This window comes from Centroberyx gerrardi, chromosome 11 (genome assembly GCF_048128805.1).
Source record: "Centroberyx gerrardi isolate f3 chromosome 11, fCenGer3.hap1.cur.20231027, whole genome shotgun sequence".
Taxonomy (NCBI): Eukaryota; Metazoa; Chordata; class Actinopteri; order Beryciformes; family Berycidae; genus Centroberyx; species Centroberyx gerrardi.
The window spans coordinates 20,881,831-20,907,003 of record NC_136007.1 but is presented as its reverse complement, the minus strand read 5'-3'; the positions used below and the strand labels follow the sequence as shown (position 1 = coordinate 20,907,003).

At 39.9% G+C, this 25,173-nt stretch overlaps 1 protein-coding gene across 2 annotated transcripts; it reads right to left on the bottom strand.

Moving 5' to 3' along the window:
- Nucleotides 1-129: 129 nt before the first annotated feature.
- On the bottom strand, nucleotides 130-24,868 carry pld2 (phospholipase D2). Of its 2 annotated transcripts, none has more exons than XM_078286502.1 (24): nucleotides 24,698-24,868; nucleotides 17,583-17,740; nucleotides 17,338-17,465; nucleotides 15,385-15,527; nucleotides 15,124-15,217; nucleotides 14,406-14,471; nucleotides 14,245-14,303; nucleotides 13,884-14,129; nucleotides 12,790-12,933; nucleotides 12,608-12,691; nucleotides 12,364-12,442; nucleotides 12,131-12,241; nucleotides 11,807-12,016; nucleotides 11,526-11,709; nucleotides 11,321-11,439; nucleotides 11,107-11,220; nucleotides 8,337-8,441; nucleotides 7,778-7,866; nucleotides 7,234-7,347; nucleotides 6,230-6,276; nucleotides 5,785-5,919; nucleotides 4,374-4,527; nucleotides 3,725-3,842; nucleotides 130-3,557 (listed from the first exon to the last, which is right to left on the bottom strand). In XM_078286502.1, exons 2-24 carry the CDS (start codon nucleotides 17,716-17,718, stop codon nucleotides 3,333-3,335), a joined length of 2,904 nt encoding a protein of 967 aa, XP_078142628.1. In that variant the 5' UTR covers nucleotides 17,719-17,740; nucleotides 24,698-24,868; the 3' UTR covers nucleotides 130-3,332. The 2 variants fall into 2 exon arrangements, with proteins under 2 accessions (XP_078142628.1, XP_071757313.1); XM_071901212.2 differs by lacking the exon at nucleotides 24,698-24,868 and adding an exon at nucleotides 19,059-19,149.
- Between the last annotated feature and the right edge of the window lie 305 nt (nucleotides 24,869-25,173).

The following is a 25,173-nucleotide window of genomic DNA, read 5'->3' as shown; positions in this document are numbered from 1 at the left end:
ATCCCTATAAAACACCATCAGTGCAGGCCCTGCGTCCATAAAGTCAGTCTCCCATTCACTCACTTACAAAAAGTACTTACTTCCTTTGACACATTTTATTAAGATACAATATGAATATAAACTCCCTACAGGAATACTGTAGGAATATTACATGAATAGTGATACCATAGGATTTGAAAAAATACCCAAAACCATATGATATGGTCACTATAACCTCACTACTGAGTACTTGAGGCACACTCTAAGCCCCAATAGGAATATTATGGTGGGTTTTTTTTTGACTGGGCTGTGACCAGAACAGCTTCAGGATTTGTCTCTTGATATCAATACTTTCTGCTGTCTTGCTGCTGGCTGTGGGAGACACTTGTTGATATACATAAATCTAGACTGTACTGTGTAAGATTTTATTTATTTATTACATTACAGGCAACTTCTTTATGTGTCTCTATGTGACATTAAGGGTCTGGCTGTGCTTGTTCTCATTGCTCCACTTGCTCTTAAAAATGTCTGGTTCTTATATGGAAAGTTTATCATTTTAATTTGAACACATATTTTATTTTGTTTGATGAACCTTTTTCTACCTTTTAATCTAAGTAAAAGTAGATATTTATTTTGAAATGCAGTAGAGAATAAGTCTAAGAATAAGAAAAACAAAAAGACTAATGTACCCTAAAGTACAAGTTCTTCCTAACTGTACTTCAGCGCTAGAGTAATACTTAACCTATACATCAGTATAATAACAACCTGGATTTACTGATTTGTGTACACAAAGGTTTCCTTTGCTTATAAAAATAAAATCGGACTTCTAAAACAGTATCCACTAAACAAAAGAGATTTATTTCAAGGTGTTTTCACATGGTGACTCTTCCATTTTTATTAGTAATACATTAATAAAGATGTATTGGTAATGCTGGCTATTGGTCCAATAAAAATAAAATCCATGATAGAAAACAGTAAAAGGAAATTCTCCACAGTATATCACAGGCATGTTTGAGGGATTTTTAAAGAATGAATACCACTCAAAGCAGCCATTTTGTGTTGTATATGAGGTGCTTGCAAATCTCCAGGTTCTAGTGAGCAAAGGTACATAGTGGCATTTTGGTAACTCCCAATGGAAAGTGCGAATAGTGCTGAAATCAGCAACGCACCATTTCTAAATACAGCTGTTTTTACTGGCCTTTCTGTGTGAAAGGTGCTCCAGTGTAGACTAGAGGCAAACAATACAACACATAAAGTTCCATTGACAAGCTCCACACACCGCTTGTTGTCTGCTCCTCTGCTTGGTCCTCTAGTAACACTCAAAAAACAGGTTGAGACACAATTATGGTGCTTTACAGAGCCACTGACAGAATTTGGCCAGGTTGTTTGCCATGATAGGAACATTGGCTTCAAATGCCCTCTATGGTCAAGTGTTGAATCTCAAGTTACTGCACTAGGCAAGAGCCATAGAGCTGTGCCCAGCTCCATAAAAACCCCTTAAAATGTTTTGTCCCTCAGCCTTTCACAAATGCTCAGACTCCTTTTATGTCATCCATATCTTACTAAGAAAACAACATCCTTATCACATTTTTTGTTGCATAAAAGCACCATAGGTGCATTTCTTCATTAGGAAGCATCCATGATCTCTTGAATGACTGCGCATTTCAAAGATTGTTGATATTTCCAAATGAATCAATACAATATATCAAGAGAAGGGTAGTTGCATGGAGGAGGCTACAAGCTAGTTATTGAAGTAGCCAAACTGCTTGCTCTGTATTTACTGCCAGTGCTAGGTATTTGTCCAGTGCAAGACTTTCCCAGTTAGCTCAATAGTAGCCACTCAATTCCTACTGGTTTGGCAAAGAGAATAAATAGGTTTCGAGAAAATAACTGAGCATGACATGATGTTATATCAACTAAATCTAAAAATCTTTGCAGCTTCAGATGAAAATATGACTTGATAATGTTCCAAAATAGTGATCTCAGCAGTCCATGGGTATTGCGCCATGAGGGGAAGCTACATCAACTCATTACTCAATTGCAGTGTTAAGGCTAAACACACTAAATATAACTGTTTAGCAAAGGGAACTAGTTGAGAAGCTTTCTGCAATACACCGAAATAAATCCCTAGTGCAAGCAAATTAATATAAGGTAGAAATGCAAGACATTTTATGGCAACTGGACACAGGATTATGGAGCCCACATGGAAAGCGCTGAAATCTGCAATGGCCAAACAATCTGTAGCTCTGCTTAACACAGCTTTCTCTAAACCAAGTGGATAGTGGAATGTTCTGGACCACTGACAACATGGTTAATAATTCACTTGGTTGTTATGGTGACATCAAAAAATTCAACAATTGACGCTACATCAACGTAGCACCCCTTAATTATCTTTTCCTCCTCCTTTCATCTTACAGTTTTTCACCTGGTCATTTAACCAAAACCATTAAAATGATTTTCCTTCCACAGAAATTGTCAGTCATCTTACTACATATTACTTTCTATCTTCCGATACACAATCCTGATTTAGTAAATTATCCCTCTTATCAATCTTCTCCTTTTCCTGCTCTATCCAGTCTTTATTTCAGCTACAATCTAGTCATCTCTTTATATCCGTCACCATAACAACCACAAATGTTCTGACAGATTTGCTGGCACTGCAGTGAGAGGTGAAGCCTGAGAGAGAGAGAGAGAGAGAAACAGACAGAGGAAGAGGGAGAGAGAGAGGGAGAGAGAGAAACAGAGAGAGAAACAGAGAGGGAGAGAGAGACAGTGAGAGATACAGTGAGAAATACAGCGAGAGAGAGAGAAACAGAGAGGTACAGCGAGAGAGAGAGAGACAGATCCACCCACCCAAAAACCTTGCTACAATAAATGTACACTATGTTCCCCGATCATCTGAGATGCTTGACTTCTAATACAGCCTCCCCATCCTCCCCCTGACTCATACATTCATTTATGTGTGTTTTGCACCACCATCAGCCCTACAGTTCAGATTGCATTGTAGAAGTTACGAAGCAGATACTGCCATCATGAACAAACTGGCTAATACAGCTAATCTACTATTATAACAAACTATCATCTTTCATAAAAATCTACATTTGAGTGGTTTTATTCAGAGTAGCCCCATCTTCAGTCAAATAGAAAATATAAAAACATGAGTTATTAACAAATACATTGTGTTAAGGCGTAAGGCTATGTTAGAGCTTTTTCTCACCAGTGCAGTAACTACTGTAGTCTATTGGGATAAACATTTGGTGAGAAAAAAATGCATGGATGGGGCAGCTGGTACAGTAGCCCTTCAGTTGTTAGGCGGCAGTGTGATCCGGGACTCTGCGGCGGACCTGGTCCAGTTACGTCCACAGCCCAACAGGAGCCATGCCCTCTTTGCTGCCCAGCGGAGGCAGCAGGTTCTCCTCGCACAGAAACCTCAGGGGGAAGTGGACCAGCAGCCCGCGGACAGCCTTCAGCTCCTCTGTGGCCTGCTCAGGGTCCGTGTCGCACAGACGCTCCTTGCTGGATTGGTCCTTCAGCTCTCGCATGTTGTGGACAGCGTTGCACGGCAGGCAGTTGAAGACCTGGATTCAGGATGGCAGCATAGGGTCGCCCACGAAGAGCAGAGGAGAGGTAAGAAAATTGAGGCTGCACGTTGCAATGGTTAAGAAAAGACAGATCTGAGAGGTATAATGTGAAATCATATGTCATTGTAGGATTTATGATACGCCGTTTTCAGTTTGATTAATACCTTGTCGTAAATTGAGGAGTTTAATTTAGCAGCTGCGTTCCAGACCAAGAAGAAGAATTCATCACTGATTGGATCCTGGATATTGATACTGGGGTCTGAAGCAGCTCCAACAAGAACGCTGGTGGGGAAACACACACAGGCCTAGTCAAAGATTTCAGCCAACAGTGCATTCAAACAACACTCACTGTTACTCACTGTTAATGAAATCTGAGAGTAAATCTTCACATTATATGGTTAACAAATTCACATGCTGCCCCAAGTGATATCTTTCATAAGGACAATGATAACTATGTTTCCTCAAAATTGTCACCCGAGATGGTTCCCCTGTAAAGAAAATATATACATGGGATCTGCCTAGCTGCCAGTTTGCATTCTGTAGTTGTGTTTTCCACAGACACAGAAAACTCTCATGGTTGGTCAAGCACGCTCACAAAAACCTGTAGAAAAATGTAAATGCATATAATCGCTAACCTGCTTCTCTTTTAATTGTGTACTCTTGTATTCAGCTCTGCTAGGCCTTGGTGTTTTTTTTTTTTTAATATGTGGGTGTTATGCTTCCTTTCCTTCCTGAATCACCTCTGCAAAGGTAGTAACCCCTCCTTCAGTTCACAGTCACAATGCCACTGCAGTAGCTACTTGTTGTCCTGACCTGAAGCACTCTTTGCGCAGAGCCAGTGTGAGCGGTCCTGCCTGGTACTCCTCTCCTCCCATGGTGGACGCAACCCTCTCTTCATCTTCCACAAACACTGCCAGCTCACTGTCTCTGCTGCCCAGCATGCTGCGGTCATTGATGTTGGCCGAGCCTGGAACACAAGGTGGAGAGTACATGCATTTACAATCTGTCCTTACGGAGTCGTCATTCTTTTCACATCAGTATTCACAGCATTACACAACTGTTACAATGAAAAACCTACAACAGGACATATTCTCGAAGATGGGTGCTGCTTCTCATGTTGGTCCCCTTCCCTCAGATTCAACAGTGTATTTATAGTCCAGCTTTTCATTTGACATGAAGCACTTGGTACCTACTGTAGGTACCTATAATGGGAGCCTCAGAACTTGACCTCAGCCACAAGTGTGTCAATCTCTGCCACTGTGTGCCGCCTACTGATTTATGTAATAACAAGTCCACCAATGGTCAGCTGTGAATTTACATAAGGGCAGGGAATAAAAAGCAAAACAGTGTAGAACTTAAACTGGCAAGTAATATAAATATATAAATTCAACTGCAAAAGCCTATTGTGATTAGAGTTTTACTTCTCCAAAAACTGATTTAGGATGAAATCATTGTGCTTTTAGGTTAATTAAATGACTTTAGTAGGCCAAAATGTAGTCAATATTATTTGTGCAGCTTCTAAATAGTAAGTTTCTTGAAAATATAAGCTATGCAAAGCCTTTCCTGCAATGTTAATCATATATTGTACCGCATTGCTCAGTCTTTGCTGTTCCCTGGCCCCTGGGCTTTGGAAAACTCTAGTCAAAGAGCTTCACGCTTGCAAAAATCATTGTCTTCTTCTAAATCACTCCTTAAAATACATTTTTATAGACAGGCTTCCATATAATCTGTGTTTACCTATATATATGTGTATATTTTAATATTACTGCTGTTGTATTTGCCAGTTTTGAAAAGTGCTATAAAACTATAATTAAGTCCATAATAATATAATGATAATAATGATAATAATAAGCATCATCATCATCATCATCTTCATCTTATTCACACTTATTTTTAATTTGCATAATGGAAATGCCACCCATGCCTCTGCCACTTCCTTCCTTCCTTCCCCTGCCTCGCTCTCTGTTACTGCTGTATGCATCTGATAGATGTTTCTCTCTAACTCCCCAAAGTACTTTTTAAAATACTATCATTTATTCTAAAAAAAAAACCCATTACATTTCAACAGAGGTCATCCCTCCTCCTCTGTGGCTGAAATAGTGTTATAATGCTGATTTTTGCTGAGGGAGATTAGTAATTAGCTACTTTGTCATTGAGCTCAATGGTGACTCAAAGTCAAAGTGATGGCCTGTCTCCGAAAGAGTTTGTGCCAATGCTGACTCACCGATGATATAGCAGCGGTCATCAGCAATGAGGGTCTTGCTGTGGACGTAGATGAGTTCTGTGACAAGCGACTGGGAGAGCTGGGAGTGAGTTCTCAGGCCACACAGGGTGATGTACTCCGTCCACTGGTCCTTAACTGGGGGAGACGACGAACACATTAGTCACTGGAGAAATAACACCCAGCTAGAAACAGTAAGGTTTACTAAGAAAATGGTATAGACATATGGCATTTGGACACTCAAAATGGATGTCAAAAGAAGGTGAACTAGTTAAGGATGAAAATGGAGACTGGTTGGACAGATACCTAGCACCAGTAGCTTCAGTTAAAAGGAGCAACACAAGAAGAAAGAAAGAGACACATGTTAGAGAGTAAACAGGTGGTACTTTGTGATGTCAGGTGGATTTTTGAGTTGAAAAGAACAGCAGATGGACGACAGAAAACTCACCGTCACTCAGTCTCGACAGGATGGAGTGCTCTCCTCGGCACATAGTCCTAAAACATTAAAAATCTGTTATACTACAGTACTAAACACAGTATATGACAGTAATAATATCTTGGCAAGTCCGGTTAAACGTTTTGGCACAACAATAGGCTTTGGAACCCAAATGGTGGAACACAAAGAACCATTATAATACTGGCATGCTTAATTTGATAACCCACCAAGTTATAGCTACAAAGGGAAAGCAGCAGGCTTCTTGTGTTTGTGGTTGACAGAAACCTCAGCTATTTAAACAACAATAGGCCCACAGATAGCAGCTACGTACTATTTTCATGGTCTTATTCACCTTTAGAAACAAATGACAAAAGGAGGAATCTGTATTTCTAGAAACAATCTTTGCCTACATAGGCAGTGGGTCGGCTCTCCTTGTTACAACACAGATAGCAATGACTAGAAATCCACTACATGTTTCTTTAAATGCATGATAATTAAAGAAAAGGAATATTTTTTAACTAAATGTGTCCAAATTTCAACTCGAAATAGACATATCAGGTGTTATAGGTAGTGTTGTTAACAAGACCTTTTAAATGGTGTAACTGCATTAAGTGCAGTCCTGAATATCTCATTCAAGTCACCAAGAGAAGGCTTGTGCAGCATGTATGAGTAGACACTGAGTTTTTAAACAGTTTTTAAACACATATACTTTTATTGTGAGAAAAATATGTACGCCTATACCTATGTTTAGTTTCAAATTATACTATAGGGGCTACTTGTGTTTTATATACAGAGTCTAAAAAGTCCGGGACAGGGAACTTGTGATGCAAATCATTTCAAGAAAGTCAAACGATAGAGCCAAAAGAAAATCTATGTCAAATAGAGCTATACATGATTGGAAACATGTCTTTGAGCCAGATTAAAGTTCTTGAGCGGAGTTTGCCAAAGGTTGCAGTAAATTATAGTGTGTGTCTGTGGGTTGAGCGAAGATGACGATGGCAGGAAAATGCTCTGACCTGTAAGTGAAGTGCAGTATAGCCTGGATGGCATTTCCACCTCCTTCACTGATGTCTCCCTCAAACCCAGGAAGCAGAGGAACCACCACAAACACTCTGTACTTCTTCTGCTCACTGGAATGAGACACAGAGTCAGCATGCAAGTGGACTATTTACACATTTATACAAGTGGACTACTCCATTTATAATTTATGTTCATTCCATTTTAGATTTTATTGCACTAATAAAACTAATAAATGTGTAGCATACCTGACTAATATCTGACAGTAATCCATTGATTTTTTCCATTTATTGCATGCTATAAAATGTGCAAGGCTTTTCAGTGATGCACATCAAAGCTGGAATTCACTCATCTCTGTACTTCGTTGGACATTTTTCCATTTACATAGATCTCCACCTCATGTGCATATTTTATAAGAAGCTGCTTTTTCCCAGTGTGTAACTTCAAGGTTGGAAAGCACAGAGAGGAGCATGTGCACAAAGAATGAATTGAGCACCACAGGTTTGTACACTCAAACCAAAGGAGTCGTTACAGTGACCAGACCTGTGCGCACGCAGGATTCGCTTCACAATCGCATCACCGATCCCGTTGTGCACACTCTTCCCATCGGCACAGCTGATGAAGAACTGGTTCTGAGGGCAGAGGAAAGACAGATGGTGACTCGGTGTGAGGTGTGAGCTAAAACGGGCAGGAAACTGAACCTGTGACAGTGAAGGGACCAGGCTGCAACAGCATTCGGGCCTCATGTGCGACCTCATGATTACAAACACATTGGCTACAGAATCTCTCAATGTCATGTGAACTGGAAGTGTCCAATGTTATGTAATCAATCCAGAGTAAAATACATACTAAGTAGATGTACAGCGCAATATCTTACAAAAATAAAATCTGAGTTGAAGATACTAGGACCTTGTGAGTCTACAGAGATGTTTTGCCAAAGCTGCCCATGTAATTATATCAGTGCCATCACAAGGCCATAAAGAAAAAATGAAATAAAAAAACAATCAAAAGGCATAGATAGATGAGATATTAATAATAGGTACAGTCACTCTGCTATGAGCTATATATTTGTATATAATTGACTAAGGCTTTCTTGTGTTACCTCAATGTAGACATAGTGCTCGCTGTTCTCGATGGTGTGGATGTAGGCGTTGAGGATTGAGTTCTCACAGGTTCCAGCTGACCAACGATCTGCAGAGCGCAACACCTGAGAGAGCGACAGGAGAAAACAAGAGTATAAAAATTTGAGTGGGTGTACTGACAGTGATAAAGTAAATATACATCCTTGCATGTTTCAAGTATCTGTACTTTATTCAAGTGTTTCCATATTTGGATATGTTGTACTTTATTTCACCGCATTTCAAAAAAGAAATATCCTAAATTTGATTGTGTTTTTCTATGCCATTTCTGTCAACATCACTGGAGGAAGAGTGTTTATTTCTGTGCGTCCTCAGTTCATAAAACATAAGATCTTCCTTGTCTTCCAGACTGTATCAACGTGATGTCACAATAACTTAAACGTTAATGTCTGAGTGCTGGAAATGGGCAGATCACAGGAATGTTACACTTTAAGCTTCTGTTGAATTGTATATTTGCATATACAACATAGCCAACGTCAAACCTTAAGTTGCTGCCATCAGTTCTGCACTGGTTTAAGTTAGTAATGTAGTTAGCTTGCTCAAATTGACTTATTGAAAGTGTTACATTCCCAAACCAAACACTGCTCCAGAAGGAAGCATACTTATCCTAGCCAACAATGTGTGAAACAAAATCCCCTTATCCTGAACAGCACAAGCATGGAGACCTGTGCTCTTTCTCTTGAACACAAAATGCCACAGCTGAGGCGCTGCCAAGGATACCTGAATAAGAGAGCACCAAAACCTGATAGGAGAGCTACTGCATAATATGGAGCAAGGGTTAGGGTTACAGGTCCACGCCCACAGTACAATAGGAAAATACCCACAGCAAAAGCTATTGTTACCTAACACTCACTATCTGAACACTTACTAAGCACTAGAAACCGTTTTATTATAATCACTTCATTTGACATTGAGTGAGAATAACCAAGCAGCCAAGGCTTTTAGGACTGTAATTTAGAAAAGCAAACATCTCTGTACAGTACTGCAAAGAGTTCATTCCAAGCATAGAGCTATGTATGTAGCTAACGCGTAACAGTGTATGTACAGCATGGCACTGGGAGAATCACTCCTATAACCTACACCTTCCCACCTTGGTAGAAATGTGCATTCTCTTTATTGTAACTTTGATGCAGAAGAGGAATCAGGGCTTGCAAAGGAAAACTACATGGGACTGGCTGATGTTGTCATAGCTTATGCTGTTTAGTGTGACAAATGTGACCTCCGGTATTCACAGTGAAAATTATCTGCAGTTAGTCACCAGCATAAAGAGGAGAATGTAACGCCATGTCAACTCAGCCCAGTGATGTGATGACACTGAAAAGACAACTACAGACAGACACAAACTCAACATTCACAGCGATCTGCCATCGTAAGATGTGGAATAATTTTCAGTCCTCTTAACAATTATTATACCTGAGGACCTCAGGATACCCTGCGCTTCACCAAAGGATACCCTGCGCTTCACCAAATTACATTTCTTAAAAAGTGCTATGTGCAGCATTTTTAAACATCAATATATCATTAAATGTGTTACCTTGGTGTAATTACTGTTAACAGAGACCATGGTCGAGACAATTGGTAGCCTCTATCTCATGCCAGTGGTATTGTTAGTGTTTCTCAAAATTAAGACCACATTTCCCATAAACTCCACTGCTTCCTGTTAGAAAGACGATGCTGCCACTTGTCCTCCCTCCCCCTCCCTAGCATCGCTCTGCATGCGTTTGTTTTCTCTTTCGCTTTATTGAAGAGGATAAACATGTTGGAAGCTACTTTTTTTCCCATAAGCCTTTCACTCGTTCCACCATCTGCCATTGCAAAAAACTCTGAAATCTTAAGCTCCATCTGCACTGGAAGAACAGCGCCCTCTTCCTGTTTAGTGCCGTAAAACAATCCAGCGGATTTCCCGCAAAATTTGACCTAGTGTCACACAATGTAAAATGCTGTGCAGAAGCCTCCAATCTTCTTGGCAATGGTCCCGTTTGCTTATGGTAATGATACTAATGCCTCAAAATTAATTGTGGTAATGATTGATGTTGATGTTAAAATGCTACACATGGCAGCTTTAACCACACTGGCGGTGTCTCTTTAATATGTGAAACAAGCAGTCTGATTCAGCAGAAATGCTGAATGTGTGAAGTCTAATATATTCTCCATGGCTGTGTCTTCTAATTTGTATTTCTTTCTTCTTCTCAAATGAGGAAGGAGGAGTTTTTCAACCCTGATGCCGTCTGAGGGGCCTCTTTAAATACGCCTGTGGGAGTTATGGATGTACGTCACAAACACGCACTATGAGTATTTTAGTGTGCTGGTGTTTCTTCTGCACTGCTTCTACACTGACTTTTTTTGTGTGTTTATTGTTTGTCTGTGTTTTTTGGGTCTTTGCCAATTGGACTCTAGCAACACATTCATGCCATTTTATTAACATTTCCAAATGAAATACTCTAACATGATTTATTAAAGTAATAGTGTAGCTCGTTCAGATAGGACACATATTCACATACTTTTGACTATTTAGTTGACCAGAACACAAACACATTCATCTGCTCATTCATGGTGTCAGTGCTGCTGTTTGTAAAATCTCACATTACCTTGTGTACAGATTTGTAGGGCAAATCTGACTCAACTGACTCAACATATACATAGAGGGAATAGTGATTTATTTTCTGTGGCAAGTGTGTGTGTATGTGTGTGTGTGTGTGTGTGTGTCCATGCCTGCATGAATGCATTAAATACCTGCACTTTGGCTTTCTTGGACCCAGGCACAGTGAAGGACAGTAAGTCAGCAGTACAGTGAGACTTGGGAAGAAGGTAGGGGTAGAAGTCGTCCTTGTACTTGTTCTTAAAGATCTGCAGCAGACAAAACAAAGGAAATGAAAGCCAGATATTTCCTGCACTTCCTTTTAGTCGCGCAAAGACTGGCCTATAGAACTCTTGTCTGAAGTCTGACCTTGGTGAAGTTCCAGCGCTGGATGAAGTGGCGGGCCACGTCCCTGGCTGCTCTGCCATGAATAGCTGCAGACAGATCGCGCCACGGCATGCGAGGAACTTGAGTACGGTCAATGTTATCTGAAAAAAAAGAAAAAACATTTCAGTGTGTGTCTGTGTGCTTGTGCGTGCGGGAAGAGACACTCACGGAGGTTTAGATAGTGTACCTTCAAACGGTTTGTCCAGCTGGATCCAGTCTTTCCTGATAAAGTTGCTGTAGTCTTTGCCCAGCCACAGTTTACTGTTGCAGGTCAGATCCTCGGGGTCCTGCTCTGCTTTCTCCGCTGGCTCTGATGGCTTTTGATCATCAGACGTCCCATTATCCTCGTTAACGGAGAGATCTGTTTGTGTCTGCAGGGAATGTCATATAGTCAATACACATTTGTCCATGAATGACCGTGAAAATATACTCATGCATAATCAATTTTTGATATAAAAGACCTCCTACTTCTGTGGCTTCCTTTGGCTCCACCTCCGTTCCATGATTGGCTGTCTCTGCAAAGCCCAGGTCAGTTAGTCGGTACTGGCTGTTATCCCACCTCCCAAATGCCAGGTCAATGCCCCCAACAAAGGCTACCGTTTGGTCAATGGCCACCATCTTCTCATGGTGAGCCCACAGGAACACCACAGACGACACGTGATCAGGATGTCGCATTACCTGATGAGGGACATCAAAGGGGAAAAACAGACATGAAAACATGCACTCAAGTAATTGTCTTTGTCTGAGTCTCCAAATGTGTGGAGAGCTGAGAGTGATTGTAAAATGTGAGACCTTGATGTTGGGGTGCATATTCATGAGCGTCCTCTTGCTGTGGTCACTATTAATACCAAGTGCTAGCTCCACCTCTTTGTAGAGCAGGATGCACACTTTGACACCTTGTTCCTGTAGAGAATGGACAGAAAAAAAAGGAGATGCCATTTGAAAAAAGGACTGGGAAAGGTAAAGGACAATTTGAAACCATTTGAAAATTTAAAATGAGAAGAGAAAGATTGAGAGAGAAATACTGCTTTGCGTTTGAGTATGATGTCCAGGCGCCAGTATGCATCAGTAGCTGGTCTCTTCAGGTGCACTTCAGGGCTGAGCCTGAGAGAAAAGACAGAAAACACTCTCATCTATTTTTATATATCAACACTATTCAGCTGATAAATACGCTACATATGCAGCTCAAATATTTTGCAATATGTGGAAATTTCTGTTTCATAGATTAAACCCTGTTCATCAGCATATCCGGATCCTGCTGACACTCACCACCAGTCTGTGATGAAGATCTCCTCCTTGGCTTGTTCCAGAGCATTGGCCAGGTCTTCAAAGTAGCCACTGCCATTCACATACCTTTAAACAAAACCAATGAACCACAGAAGTTTAGTGACTGAGGAGAAACACCAAAGAATGTCAGGCATTGCAAATCTCAGACAGACCACGTAACTGACCATTTAGTGAGCGTGTCCTCGCGCGGCGGCGCAAACCCCTGGAAGCGCTGCACTTTGAGAAAGTCACAGTTATCCGCCAGCCTGTTGATTTCGTGACTCCACCACTGAGCCTGTCTATAGTTGCTGCATTTTATGATCAGATTCCTAAACAAGAACAAACACGCCTAACATGTCACACCATAGAATAACCTCATACATAAATATACTGCAATGACACAAGACTCTTGAAGGAGGTACACATTTCACAAATGCTGAGATCACATCATATATTGTACAGTGATATTCTACATGAGGCATGATGAGCACAATAAGTATTTAGGAAGCAACACATTGGTTGATGTTTGGCTCCATAATGTTATTACTTGCCATGCGAATTGACACAATGGTTTAAGTGCAGAGAATTTCTTTGGTTTGATTTATTCAGGCGTATTACATGGCAAATTAAAGAAGTACAGTACTTTTTGTACATGCTCCCCCATGTGTCTGGGTGCCAGAAGTACTTGAACAGATCTTTTGTATGTAGTCAAACATTTTTATTGTGTAATTACATCTAAAAGTCTGCAACCCACCACCAGACCATATTTTCTCCCCAGATTCCCTTTCCATCCTTTTTACATTTCAATTTGTCTCTCACAGGATTCAACTGTAACTACACATACAGTACACGGTTGAGCTAATACAACTAAATATGGGTTGGAGCGTTCAGTTTAGATTCATCATCCTCCCCGTCATGCTCCTGCTATACTTTTCTATCCCAACTTTCCTATTGAACTCTGGGAAAATTATTCGGAAGAAAAACCTGCTCGAGTTGCTCGCGGCATTCTTCAAGCTCCATTGCAGGAACATGATAAATCAAAGCTGATTTCACAACTTCAACCCTGTCCAACTAATTGTGGCACCCGGAAATAGATGGTGGATGATGTACAAAAGGGCTATAGTTCTTTAAGTGTTCGTCTGATATGGCTCTCTGAAATGTCTCACTCTAAAGCTGATGGTGAGCACTTCATCATTTCTCATAAAAGGTTTGGCATCAAGCCATCAAACAACATGTTGCTAGAGGTTTCAGTATATATGGTAACGCACAGCTGACTTACCGAGTGAAGTTCTCGATGCAGACTCCATATTTGGTGTCTGTGTACGCACGGCCCACTTTAACTTTGAACTCGGGGTCAAACAGCAAAACGAAGGAGATGACCCCGTTGTCTCGGTTCAGATACAGCAGGAAGGAGTCTTTGACCACCAGCCAGCGGCGGGACCAGCGGAAACAGAACTGATGGTGGCCGATGCAGTTCAGACCTTGGATGCGGTGACCGCCTGACCTCTTGAAGATGGGCCCCTCCCTGAGACAAAGTGACACATAGCACACATTAATTTTCTCTCACGTACTTACTCATTCGCCCACTCTCACTGTCTCTCACTCACTCACAGATAGTCTCTTTTTGTTAGTTTGCTTACAAGCCTTTGGGTCCAAGATCCGTGATGAAGGAGAGAGCACTGACAGAAAGGAATTCCAGCTGAAAATAACAGAAAAGAGACAGCTCCACCTTACTGCATGACAAACCAATTGTGTGTGTGTGTGTGTGTGTGTGTGTGTGTGTGTGCTACATAGCTCTCACCATGCTGTGGTCATTCCGACAGAAGGCGTTCTCCAACAGACCATTTAGGTACTCTTCAAGGTATTTCTGCAATAGAGAGAGCAGATGAGAAAAAAGTGATTCACTATTCAATGTCAACTCATCAAATTACTAGACATATAAAACAGTAAGAGAGTGAGACGAAGACAAAAGATTTGTTAAATGGGGTATGTATGAATGTATGAATATGAGACTATCATCTGTGGGCCTCAGTTAGTTTTATTAGAATATTTTCACTAAATATACAGCAATTCTTTACAATGTGACACATTGAATTAATGTTGTGTTTTGTAATTTTTATTTGTCAGGTGTGAAAACAATCATAAGGTCAGTATTTTAACAGAAAAATGTGGCATTTCATAAATATATATTTTCCTGTGATATCAACTGAATATCTGAGTGCTGTGATATTAGGCTCGTCTAAGTGTAAATAATATAAGTAAATAAGCCAACTGATAGGCAGCTTAGCACCTTTCTACATCTAAATATTTAAATGTCATTGTTTCATAGATGTATTTTCTATATGTTGATAATGGAGAACACAAATATTCTAAAATCCTGCCACCACTATTTGGTAATTCAGAGCAGAAAAAGTATTTGTAATTGTCAACAAGACACATTTGTATGTATTTGTGCCCTTGTGTGTTGAAGGGGCTTCTATAGAGCATGTATATGTGTGTCTGATTGGTTTGCTTGATACCATTTTGCTGGAGGTCCTTCTGGTCCGTTCGGTCCCGTGCAGGTTGGGCATTTCCTCAGACATGGCCCTCAGCTGCTGCCTCTCCTTTGCAAATCTACGAGAGGAATTTGAATATTCAAAATGCATAGTGCTTACCTAGATGAGAAATCACAACAAGCCACCACACAGACTACAATTGCGCCCCTCTCCATTTAAGAAATGTCCTGCCGCACAGCCAGAGGTTGATTTGCATGATTAAGCTAAACAGAGTGGTGTGCCGACCTTCCCAGAGGCAGGAAGTGCAGCATCATCTTGTGCTTGTAAAGGTCTCGATGCAGCTCCTGGAATTGCTTGTACTTCCTCTTCACCGTCCAGTTGAATTGGCCGTGTGTCAGCCGCACAGTGTACAGGGTGCCCACACGCACCTGCACACACATTATTATTATTATCATCATGTACATAAACATACTAGTTTAAGTCTCAGAAAATCAAAGCTTGAAGAAAATCAAACAAAATAATTGCATTTACTGAATGAAATTGTATGTTAATTAGCCACTACTAGTAACCCTTATACCTTACTATTGACTATTTAATATTTATTCAGCAGTTACTAGTACTAGTAATAATTTCGATTTTTAAGGAGTCTCTTTCCTGTTTTTACAATTTGCAAACTAAGCAGCTATGCCACTGAATCATATGGGACTAGTCGTTTTAGATATCATCATCCTACATTTACTAAACTCCATTTAAATTCCTACAAGTAAGTGTTCCAATCTCAAACCAAGTAATCGTTGCCAGTAATATTATTGGAAATGATCATTATTGGAAATTGGCTACCGTTCCAATTTCCAGTATCATGTTTCCATTGTTACTGGTCATTACTAAACCTTTAAATAAAATTGTTATATTATCTCTATTTGAAACTATTTGACTAAGTAAACATTTTGAACCCTTTCAGTTTGATCTAAAGAGTAATGTGTAACTTGACTGGTAACAAAAATTAACTTAATTTTAATTAAATAAAATTATTGAAATACTGTACAAAATATTCAATAGTAGCTAGTACTTCAAATATGATGAATGACTGTCAAGGTTAGAGTACTTACTGGTGAGAGAGCCAATAGAGACTAATAAATTACATAGTTGATATTTATGTATAAATGAATAGCCACATGGTATTCAATGACAAACCATTTTTCCATTTACAACCAGTAAAAACAGGAAAGTGACTGATATAAATCTTCATAGTTCCTAGTAACTACTGAATAAGTATTATTCTCTATTAAATAGGGAAAAGTTAAATAGAAACCTAAAACACAAAGCTACTAGTAACTATTTACAGTGAGCTTCATTAATACTCGGACAGCAACACATTGTTTTTATTTTTTGGCTCCATATCGACATTTACCAACACACAGGATCTTGTGCTCTTTAGGGTAAACGCTCATGTAGAGACGTGGCTTGGGTGTTCAAGGACAGAGGACTGGGTGAACATGAGTATGCCACTGGTTGTCATCAAGTGGGAACCTCCCATCTCAGATGTTTTATGAAATTAGGCCCCTAATACCTCCAGGAGGCTCAACAGTAAATTCTGTCATCCCAGTACCACCCACTCCCTCCACCGCTCTCAACACACCCTATACTCACCTACGCTGCCTACATTGCACCTGCACTAGGACTTGCACCGAGCCCAAAACAACTCACCCAGTAATTTCCAACCACCCTCTGAACCTAAACAATAGACTAATACAACAACTGACCCTTCTGGCTTGAAACAACCTGCTCAGCAGTTCAGACACCCAGTTGTATCAACACTAACAGGCTTAAGGGACAGCTGACTCTTCAAACAGCTTGCTCATACGTTCAGAAACAGAACTGCATCAGTAATTCGTCAATACTCATTACTTTGGATGTGGACAAAATATGAGCTGGTTTAAAGCAAAGTCAGCTTTAACTTCAGGGTGTTTGCGGACTTCCGTAAGTCACTGCACAGAAGGAACTGTCCTAACATGGATGAAAAAACTATTAAAGATGATCATGTGCACTTCTACTTCATAATCATTAAACCATCAAGTGTAATACAAGTATGGAGCCAAAATGTCAAACATTGAATCACCGTCCAAATGTGTAAAGAGCTCACTGTAAGTATTAGTGCCTATTTTTAACAACTACAAATTTCAGGGGATACATTTTAAAATGGGTTGCCATGTAGATTGGGAAAGAGATATTGCATACCTTTGAGCGAGTGGTATATTTCTCTGTGTTGTCCACTCTGCATGTGACAGGGACACCAGGCATTAGGAAAGGAACACCTGCCTCCTTCACATCCAGAAGATGATGCACCACCAAGAAAGGACGGCCCTCTGTGATTTGGAAGATTAAAATTTTTCACTGAACCTTTTCTAATGCAGTTACGGTGGCTGAATGGATGGCTGATATACCCATGGTGGGTGTTTATGAAAGGAACCGGTTTTCCTCACCACTGCTGACCATGAGGCCATCTATCTCTTCTGGACTCAGACTGTGGTTGTCGTGTATGAAGCGCCTTCTGCCCAGGTTTTGGGCCGTTGAGCTGTGAGCCACCGGCTCGATCACATCCTCCTCTGGACTGGCCATCGTACTGCCTGCTGCTCTGGTGCTAAGACAAAGAGTAAAAGGGAACAAGGGACATTTTACATTTCTGGTCAAGAGTTTGTAGTTCATACAGTACAGTACAGTATGACAAAACAGGTAACCTACATCACAGGTAACCAAGATCAGCCAATAGCAGATTGCAATTGCAATAGCATGCTTTTCAATTATTTAAAGTCCCAATCAGTAGCTCTCCGTTGAAACACTTGTCAGCCCACTACTGAATTTGCCTACATAGCAATTTATTGATTGATTGAAGATTTTCGTCTCACTCTTAAATATATTCATTAAACTTTGCTGAAAGGACTGACAGTATGTGACAGCTAAAGATGAGTTGTACCTGTACTCTGAGGCAGGTAAAAGGTTTGTTTACATGTGTAATGATTGTAAATACTAGAGTGAAACAGACCTGAAGGTATTTCACAAAGCAGGATTAGTGAGTTCGGGGTCTAACTTTAAGAAGTGCTATGAAATATCCTCTCAAATTTTGTTTATTATTAGCAATCATTCATATGCATGACTGAATCATATTCCTAATATTCAAGTTTTGTTTTACAGATTCAAATCAGTATCATTGCGTTACAGCATAATATTTTTCATAGTTATCTGGCTAATTTTATAATCCTGCTTTGTGAAATATCCCCCAGGTTTTGTAATTTAGGAGGCATAATAAAGTCTATAAAAGCTCATTTTTAAAGTACATTTTTGCACCAGTATAGATGGATAGGACTTATATGAGAGTTGTGTGAGTCCTATGGATCTATCACTGTCTGTATTCTTGCATCACTATACTAATACTACTACTACTACTCCTACTACTCCTACTACTACTACTACTACTACTACTACTAATAATAATAATAATAATAAAGCTGCTGTTCCTGGCTATAGAAAGCCAACAGAGGAACAGTGGCACTAGCTGAGGACAAACACAGTAAAACAGTCAATCTATGAACATTGCAGGCATTCTCCAATTAAACTGAGAACAAATTCTTAATCTCTAAAACTTCTTCACCCATCTGCCAGAGGATACACAGAAGCTCTGGATACACAGTATCTGAAGGAGCTGAATATAGTTAGTGAGATGATCTACGGCTACAAGAGCGGACTTCAAGTGAATCTGAATAAAATCCTTGATGGGAACATCAAGTAGCCTACTGATCACACCACACCACACCACACCACACCACACCAGGAAGAGGCATCAAAGTACAACGCAATATCCCACCAGTCGACGACAGGCCGTATAAAGTTAGAGAGGTATCTGCATTATAATGCCACAAACAGAAAGCTGTCACACACTGCAGTCGTCTTTTGGTGTTTACCTGGTAATATCACCGCCAGCGTGACACACAAGAAGTCTAGGGACACATACTTAAGTAGCTAATGCTAAACCGTGAGAGAAAAGGGTGTGTGTGCACCCTTTTGTATACGTGTGTGGGCAGATGTCTTTGACTGGCTGAATGTACTGTTGCCAGGGCAACAAGGCCATGGGGGAGGGAGGGAGAGAGAGAGAGAGAGAGAGAGAGAGAGAGAGAGAGAGAGAGAGAGAGAGAGAGAGAGAGAGAGAGAGGGAGAGAGACAGAGTTAGTTTGAGAGTGAAAATGAGGGTGAAACCACTAAGAGACACATGTAAAAACTGAACACACTCAATAGTTTAATTCTGCAATATGTAAGTTTGTAAGAAAAAGAAAAAAAAGAAAAATGTTAATTTGCTATGTTCAATATAATTTATATGAAAATTAAAACTGCCTCTACCTCCCATATTTGTACTTTTTACTTTTTTTGATTAGCTGCTGCATTATTGCTGCTGTTTTATTGCTTTGTGTTCCATAACAGAATCTATTTCTTAGCAGTAGCAGTAGTAGTAGTAGTAGCAGTAGTAGCAGTAGCAGTAGTAGTAGCAGTAGTAGCAGTAGTAGTAGCAGTAGTAGTACCAGTAGTAGCAGTAGCAGTAGCAGTAGTAGTAACAGTAGTAGCAGTAGCAGTAGTAGTAGCAGTACTAGCAGTAGTAGCAGTAGCAGTAGTAGCAGTAGTAGTAGCAGTACTAGCAGTAGTAGTAGCAGTAGCAGTAGTAGTAGCAGTAGTAGCAGTAGTAGCAGTAGTAGTACCAGTAGTAGCAGTAGTAGCAGTAGTAGTACCAGTAGTAGCAGTAGTAGCAGTAGTAGTAGCAGTAGTAGTACCAGTAGTAGCAGTAGTAGCAGTAGCAGTAGTAGTAGCAGTAGTAGCAGTAGTAGCAGTAGTAGTACCAGTAGTAGCAGTAGTAGCAGTAGTAGTACCAGTAGTAGCAGTAGTAGCAGTAGTAGTAGCAGTAGTAGTACCAGTAGTAGCAGTAGCAGTAGCAGTAGTAGTAGCAGTAGTAGCAGTAGCAGTAGTAGTAGCAGTACTAGCAGTAGTAGCAGTAGCAGTAGTAGCAGTAGTAGTAGCAGTAGTAGCAGTAGTAGTAGCAGTAGTAGCAGTAGTAGCAGTAGTAGTACCAGTAGTAGCAGTAGTAGTAGCAGTAGTAGCAGTAGCAGTAGTAGTAGCAGTACTAGCAGTAGTAGCAGTAGCAGTAGTAGTAGCAGTAGTAGCAGTAGTAGTAGCAGTAGTAGCAGTAGTAGTAGCAGTAGCAGTAGTAGTAGCAGTAGTAGCAGTAGTAGTACCAGTAGTAGCAGTAGTAGTAGCAGTAGTACCAGTAGTAGCAGTAGTAGCAGTAGTAGTACCAGTAGTAGCAGTAGTAGCAGTAGCAGTAGCAGCAGTATTCAATGGGTAAAAATAACATAGGCCATACTTCATCCCATCAGATTCAAGTTTTCAAGTTTTCACCTAAGCACTAAAAGATGGTTCAGTTAGATACTAGTATCATGTAATGGTCACCTGATTATGAATGTTTTGTCCTTTATGTTGAGAAATACTGTTTTTACACATAATTAAGCAATGACAGGTACTACACAGAGCTCACCCATAACACTCTGCCCCTATTCTTTCTCTTGAATGAAGGTGGCAGCCATGCGTGTTGAGAAATGAAGAACAATGTACTTTCTCAAAGGTATCACAAATGTGATACACTAATACCCTACTTATAAAAAAAAGAATGTGTCAACCCACCCCAAAGCTTTACAGTGGCTTACAGCTAAGTTTGTGTACATCTACCAGTGTTAACGTTATGGTTCATTTCAAGGATTATCTTTGTGTGCAAAACATTTGAAACACGTAGCCCTTTTTCAATCATGGGATGTAGTTAAAGGCTTAACGTAGAAAGAGCTTAACGCGGCACAGAAAATGAATCCATCTATTCATAGTAAATGACTTGGGAAACAAAGACAGAGGTAACTATGAGAGCACAAAGTTGGATTTTCTGGGGATAAGTGTACATTTTCTGTTTCAGAACTCATAACTCTATTAAATACTAAAACTCATGTGGCTATAAAACTAATGTTCCATGAGCCCACAAGTGTTCCATGAGTATCAAGTCTCCTGCTCACTGTCCATAGAGTACATTTTAAAACTCCATGGCATCACATGTTTTAGTTTTTGTTCTCTGGTTTCTAGCTTTGGGAGAGGTGTCCCAGTTCACAGACAAGACACTGATTATGGTCCAAGGGCACAGTGATAACATATGAATTATTTAAATATGTGGCATTGTCCTTTAATGTGATTTAATGAGACTCAATGGTCTAAAATTGAGGTGGAATCATAAGAAAAAATAAGTGGAGCAGACAATCTTATCTCTTCTTTATAGCCAAATGGAAACAATAGAAATGAATGCAAACTTGTTAATTCTATTTTGAATTAGACTCCTTGAATGAAGGAAATGAAGGAAATATGGGCAGGGGTGAAATGCATAAAACCTGTTGACCAGTGGGTGGGCACATCATGAGTGGCATCACCTATAAAGACTGATGACTTTGAGTGGCAAGTGGCAAGTGGCAATAAAAACAAAGGACCAGTGATGAAATATGATTGTAGTAAAACGCTTAATCACCAATCTTGCTGTAACTTACTGGGATCATAAATAGCCTATATTAAAAAAAACCTCACTAAGCTACGTGCATGCTAAAAAGTGTAACAGAACATTACCTTGGAAATGAGTGAGTGCAGGAAGCACTTCACTCTGTGTTTACAGCCACAATGAGAAAATGTTTTTGTCCAATTCCATTAGAGGTCTCTAACATATAAAAATCATTCAAGTGAAGTGCTTCCTGCACTTGGGGGTGCAACATTTTGACTGACATTTCAGGGGGCTCATATCTAAAGGTAATGTTCTGTTAGACTTTAGCATGTAGGAGTTTAAAAATAAAAAGATTATATGTGTGTGTGTTTTTTTTTCAATTGTCTGTATACCCATATTTCACTATGAGTCACTACTGGATAAAATACATGGACAAAGAATACTTGATAAGAGAATCTCAACAAAATTGATGCTATTCAGATAAAGCAGTATAAGATCACATAAGATAAGAAACATTTAAAAACAAACTGCATTACTAACTTCATAAGAAGCTGCACAGCATTCTTTTGAGTAACCATCATCTGGTAAACATCTAGATGAGAACAGCCACATCTAGACGAGAGGCTGCTGTGATTCCCTGCATGTGGAGTGTGTTGGAGGGCTCCTGTGTTTAGGTCTCCTGGTTTAAAAGATACGCTAACTGGTGAAATCTGGTGCCTGAGTTTGACCCAGATGCCATGGTTTCAAGTAAGAAAAAATAAGCTTTATTTAATATGTACGATTTTTTTTAGTTGAGTTGCAAATTCCTAAAATTCTCACATTAAATTCATAAAATTAAAAATTACCATGGAAATTTGCAACAAAACAAGTGGAATATTGCCTGCCTTTACAACCCTATGTATGTATACCTGAATCATTCCACCCCACTTTCCAAATCTTACTTAAAACCATATTAAACTCCCTTTTTTAGAAGTATTTCTGTATTCTTTCAGTGTTTTCTCTGTTGTTTTGTTAGGCAACAGAGAGGAGAGGAGATGAGATTGCTGGCTCAACCAAGTTTTTCTATGATTCTAAATCCATTTTGGGCCATTGAGCCATGTTATCTGACATTAAACCCCTTCATTCAAATTAATATCCAGTTGTTGGTTTTGACAGATAAGTTCAACTGCATAAGTGTTTTCCTTCCACTTGAGATATTGAACAAATGGTTTATTCACTTTCACCTCAAACCAGAATTAAAGGAATGCAGCAACGTTTTTGCCAAATAAGCTCTTTGATCAACTAAATATTGTGTGCTAAGAAGACTGGCAGCAGTTTCTTCTCTGTGTGTTCAGTCTTCTGTGTTAGATGATGCAGAGGCAGCTCGCACCCTCCACTAATCATACAGAGTGTGCGTAAGTGTTAGCATTACACTGGCATGCACTGGAGAAAAATAAACACCGGTCACACAAAGGTGAAACTGATCAATCTCATCATACACTGAGTAAACATTGAGCTTTTCTGCCAAAAAAAAAAGTCAGCCTCTAAAACAGAGAATTCCCATTTTGATTTGACATGACTTTCTTGTTTTTTGTGCTAGTTGGGGTGAAACTCCGCCTACACTGTTTACTCAGTTTCCCGTGAAATATGACATGACATAGACATGCCATTTCACACATGCATAAAGGAGTGCACCTCCCAGGTTCCTCTGAATATGAACCAAATTGGCCAGAAGGGAGTGCTATTACTGATAGTCAAAGAAATTTAAATGGCCACAGCTTGCACACACACAGTCATATGAGCATGAATCTTGGTGTGCATGTATCAGCTATCCCTGCTCTACAAATCTGAAGTCTGCCACTTTGGATTTTGTACAATTTTGATTTTATTTGATTACCACCAAATATGACCAGCAGCTCTGATGGACCAGGCTATCAAGGAACACATTTTTTTATATTTTGTTGCATTTTGCCAATATTAACCATTTATTTGCCAAAGGAAGTTCATAATACCATAACCTATGTCCAATCATCTATCTATCAATCACCTTTCACATAACAAGGCTTAGGAATCAAGCTGGGTTGTCAAACTTGTCAAAAATTCAGTTTGTACCTTCATATTATTGGGGCAGAAAGGGTACAACCTGTTCAGTAGAAAATGTATAAATAGCTTTTTGTATTATTTAGAGATTATTGGGTTTTGTTTTTAATCTTTTACAACCAACATGTGCAGTATCTTTAAGGGTACAATAGGCAATTTCTGCAGTAAGAGCAACATAGATGGGCAACAATCTCAGCAACAGGCAACAAAATGATCCACATGATCAACAGTGCATTGGGATATAAAGTGTCAACAAGATGTTCCTGTGTGATTAAGGCAGCAGCACTGCTGAGTCAACTCTTCCGGCGCTGGTTCCCATCAGATTTCCCCAAATAGGAGCCTATTGTCTATTATTGGCTCAAGACTCATTTTTCCTGAGTGTATCCTACTTTTTACCCTTTACCCAACACCAATAGTAACTAAGTCTCTTTTAAAAGTTTTACCATACAAAACTTGTAATCGCTTAAGAAAAATACACGCTTTTGCCTCATCGTCACGCTACTTCACAGGACTTTCCACTCCCATCAGATTCAACTTTTCTTCAAGTTCAACAATCTGCATAAGCCAAATTTCTACGCCACTAAAGGCCATCCATACGTTGCCAGTCAGTAAATCAATTTAACCCCCCGGATAGTACCAAAGTTTACTCTGACTTTTGTAAAGGTTTAAAACGCTGAAGGCTAAGTTTTCTCGTCTCCACCCATTCCCCAGTTTCCTGCAGCACCGCATTCCATGGAGAAATTGCACCTAAATATGCGCAAGTGTTACGCTACAAATCTCTGCTAACCAGCTGACAACACTCTTTTCAAACGACACCGATTGGATTATTGTGCCACGGTGCTGTGAAATCCGCAGTTGCTCAAACTTTAAACGTTAAATCGGTCAAATCGACTGACTGCAACAATACACACAAGGGGTGAAATATGCGCTGAAGATCAGCTCAGGCCTACTTACTTTCAGATCAAAGCGGACAGCCACGTCGCTCCAGAAAACAGCTATTCCACATGCGGGCCCATACGATAAAACATACAAGATTAAAGCTAAAAAAAAAAAAAAAGATTACTTCATCCTAAACCACTCGGTCTTTCCTTAGAGGAGGAGAGTGTATATCTGTATTCCCCATAGGTGATGCACACTTTCAAGTCCCTCCCATTTGGTGCCAAATCCGACCGACCAAAGTCATTGAGCATGGGGGAGAAAAGAATAAGAGATATCGAGAAATCGTTTCTGCACGTCTCTCCTAACTGGCAGTTGTGGAATTTTACTGGGTATTGTTTTGGTTTTTTACTGTAAGATCGCGAGGCACTTGATAATGAAATAGGAAATGATAGGAAACGTTTTGAGTGCAGTGGTCAGCTGTTCCCAGATTTGAGCAGCGGTGTAGAAAAGCAGCAATACAGGCATTTAGGGACACGTAGAATGGGACACTG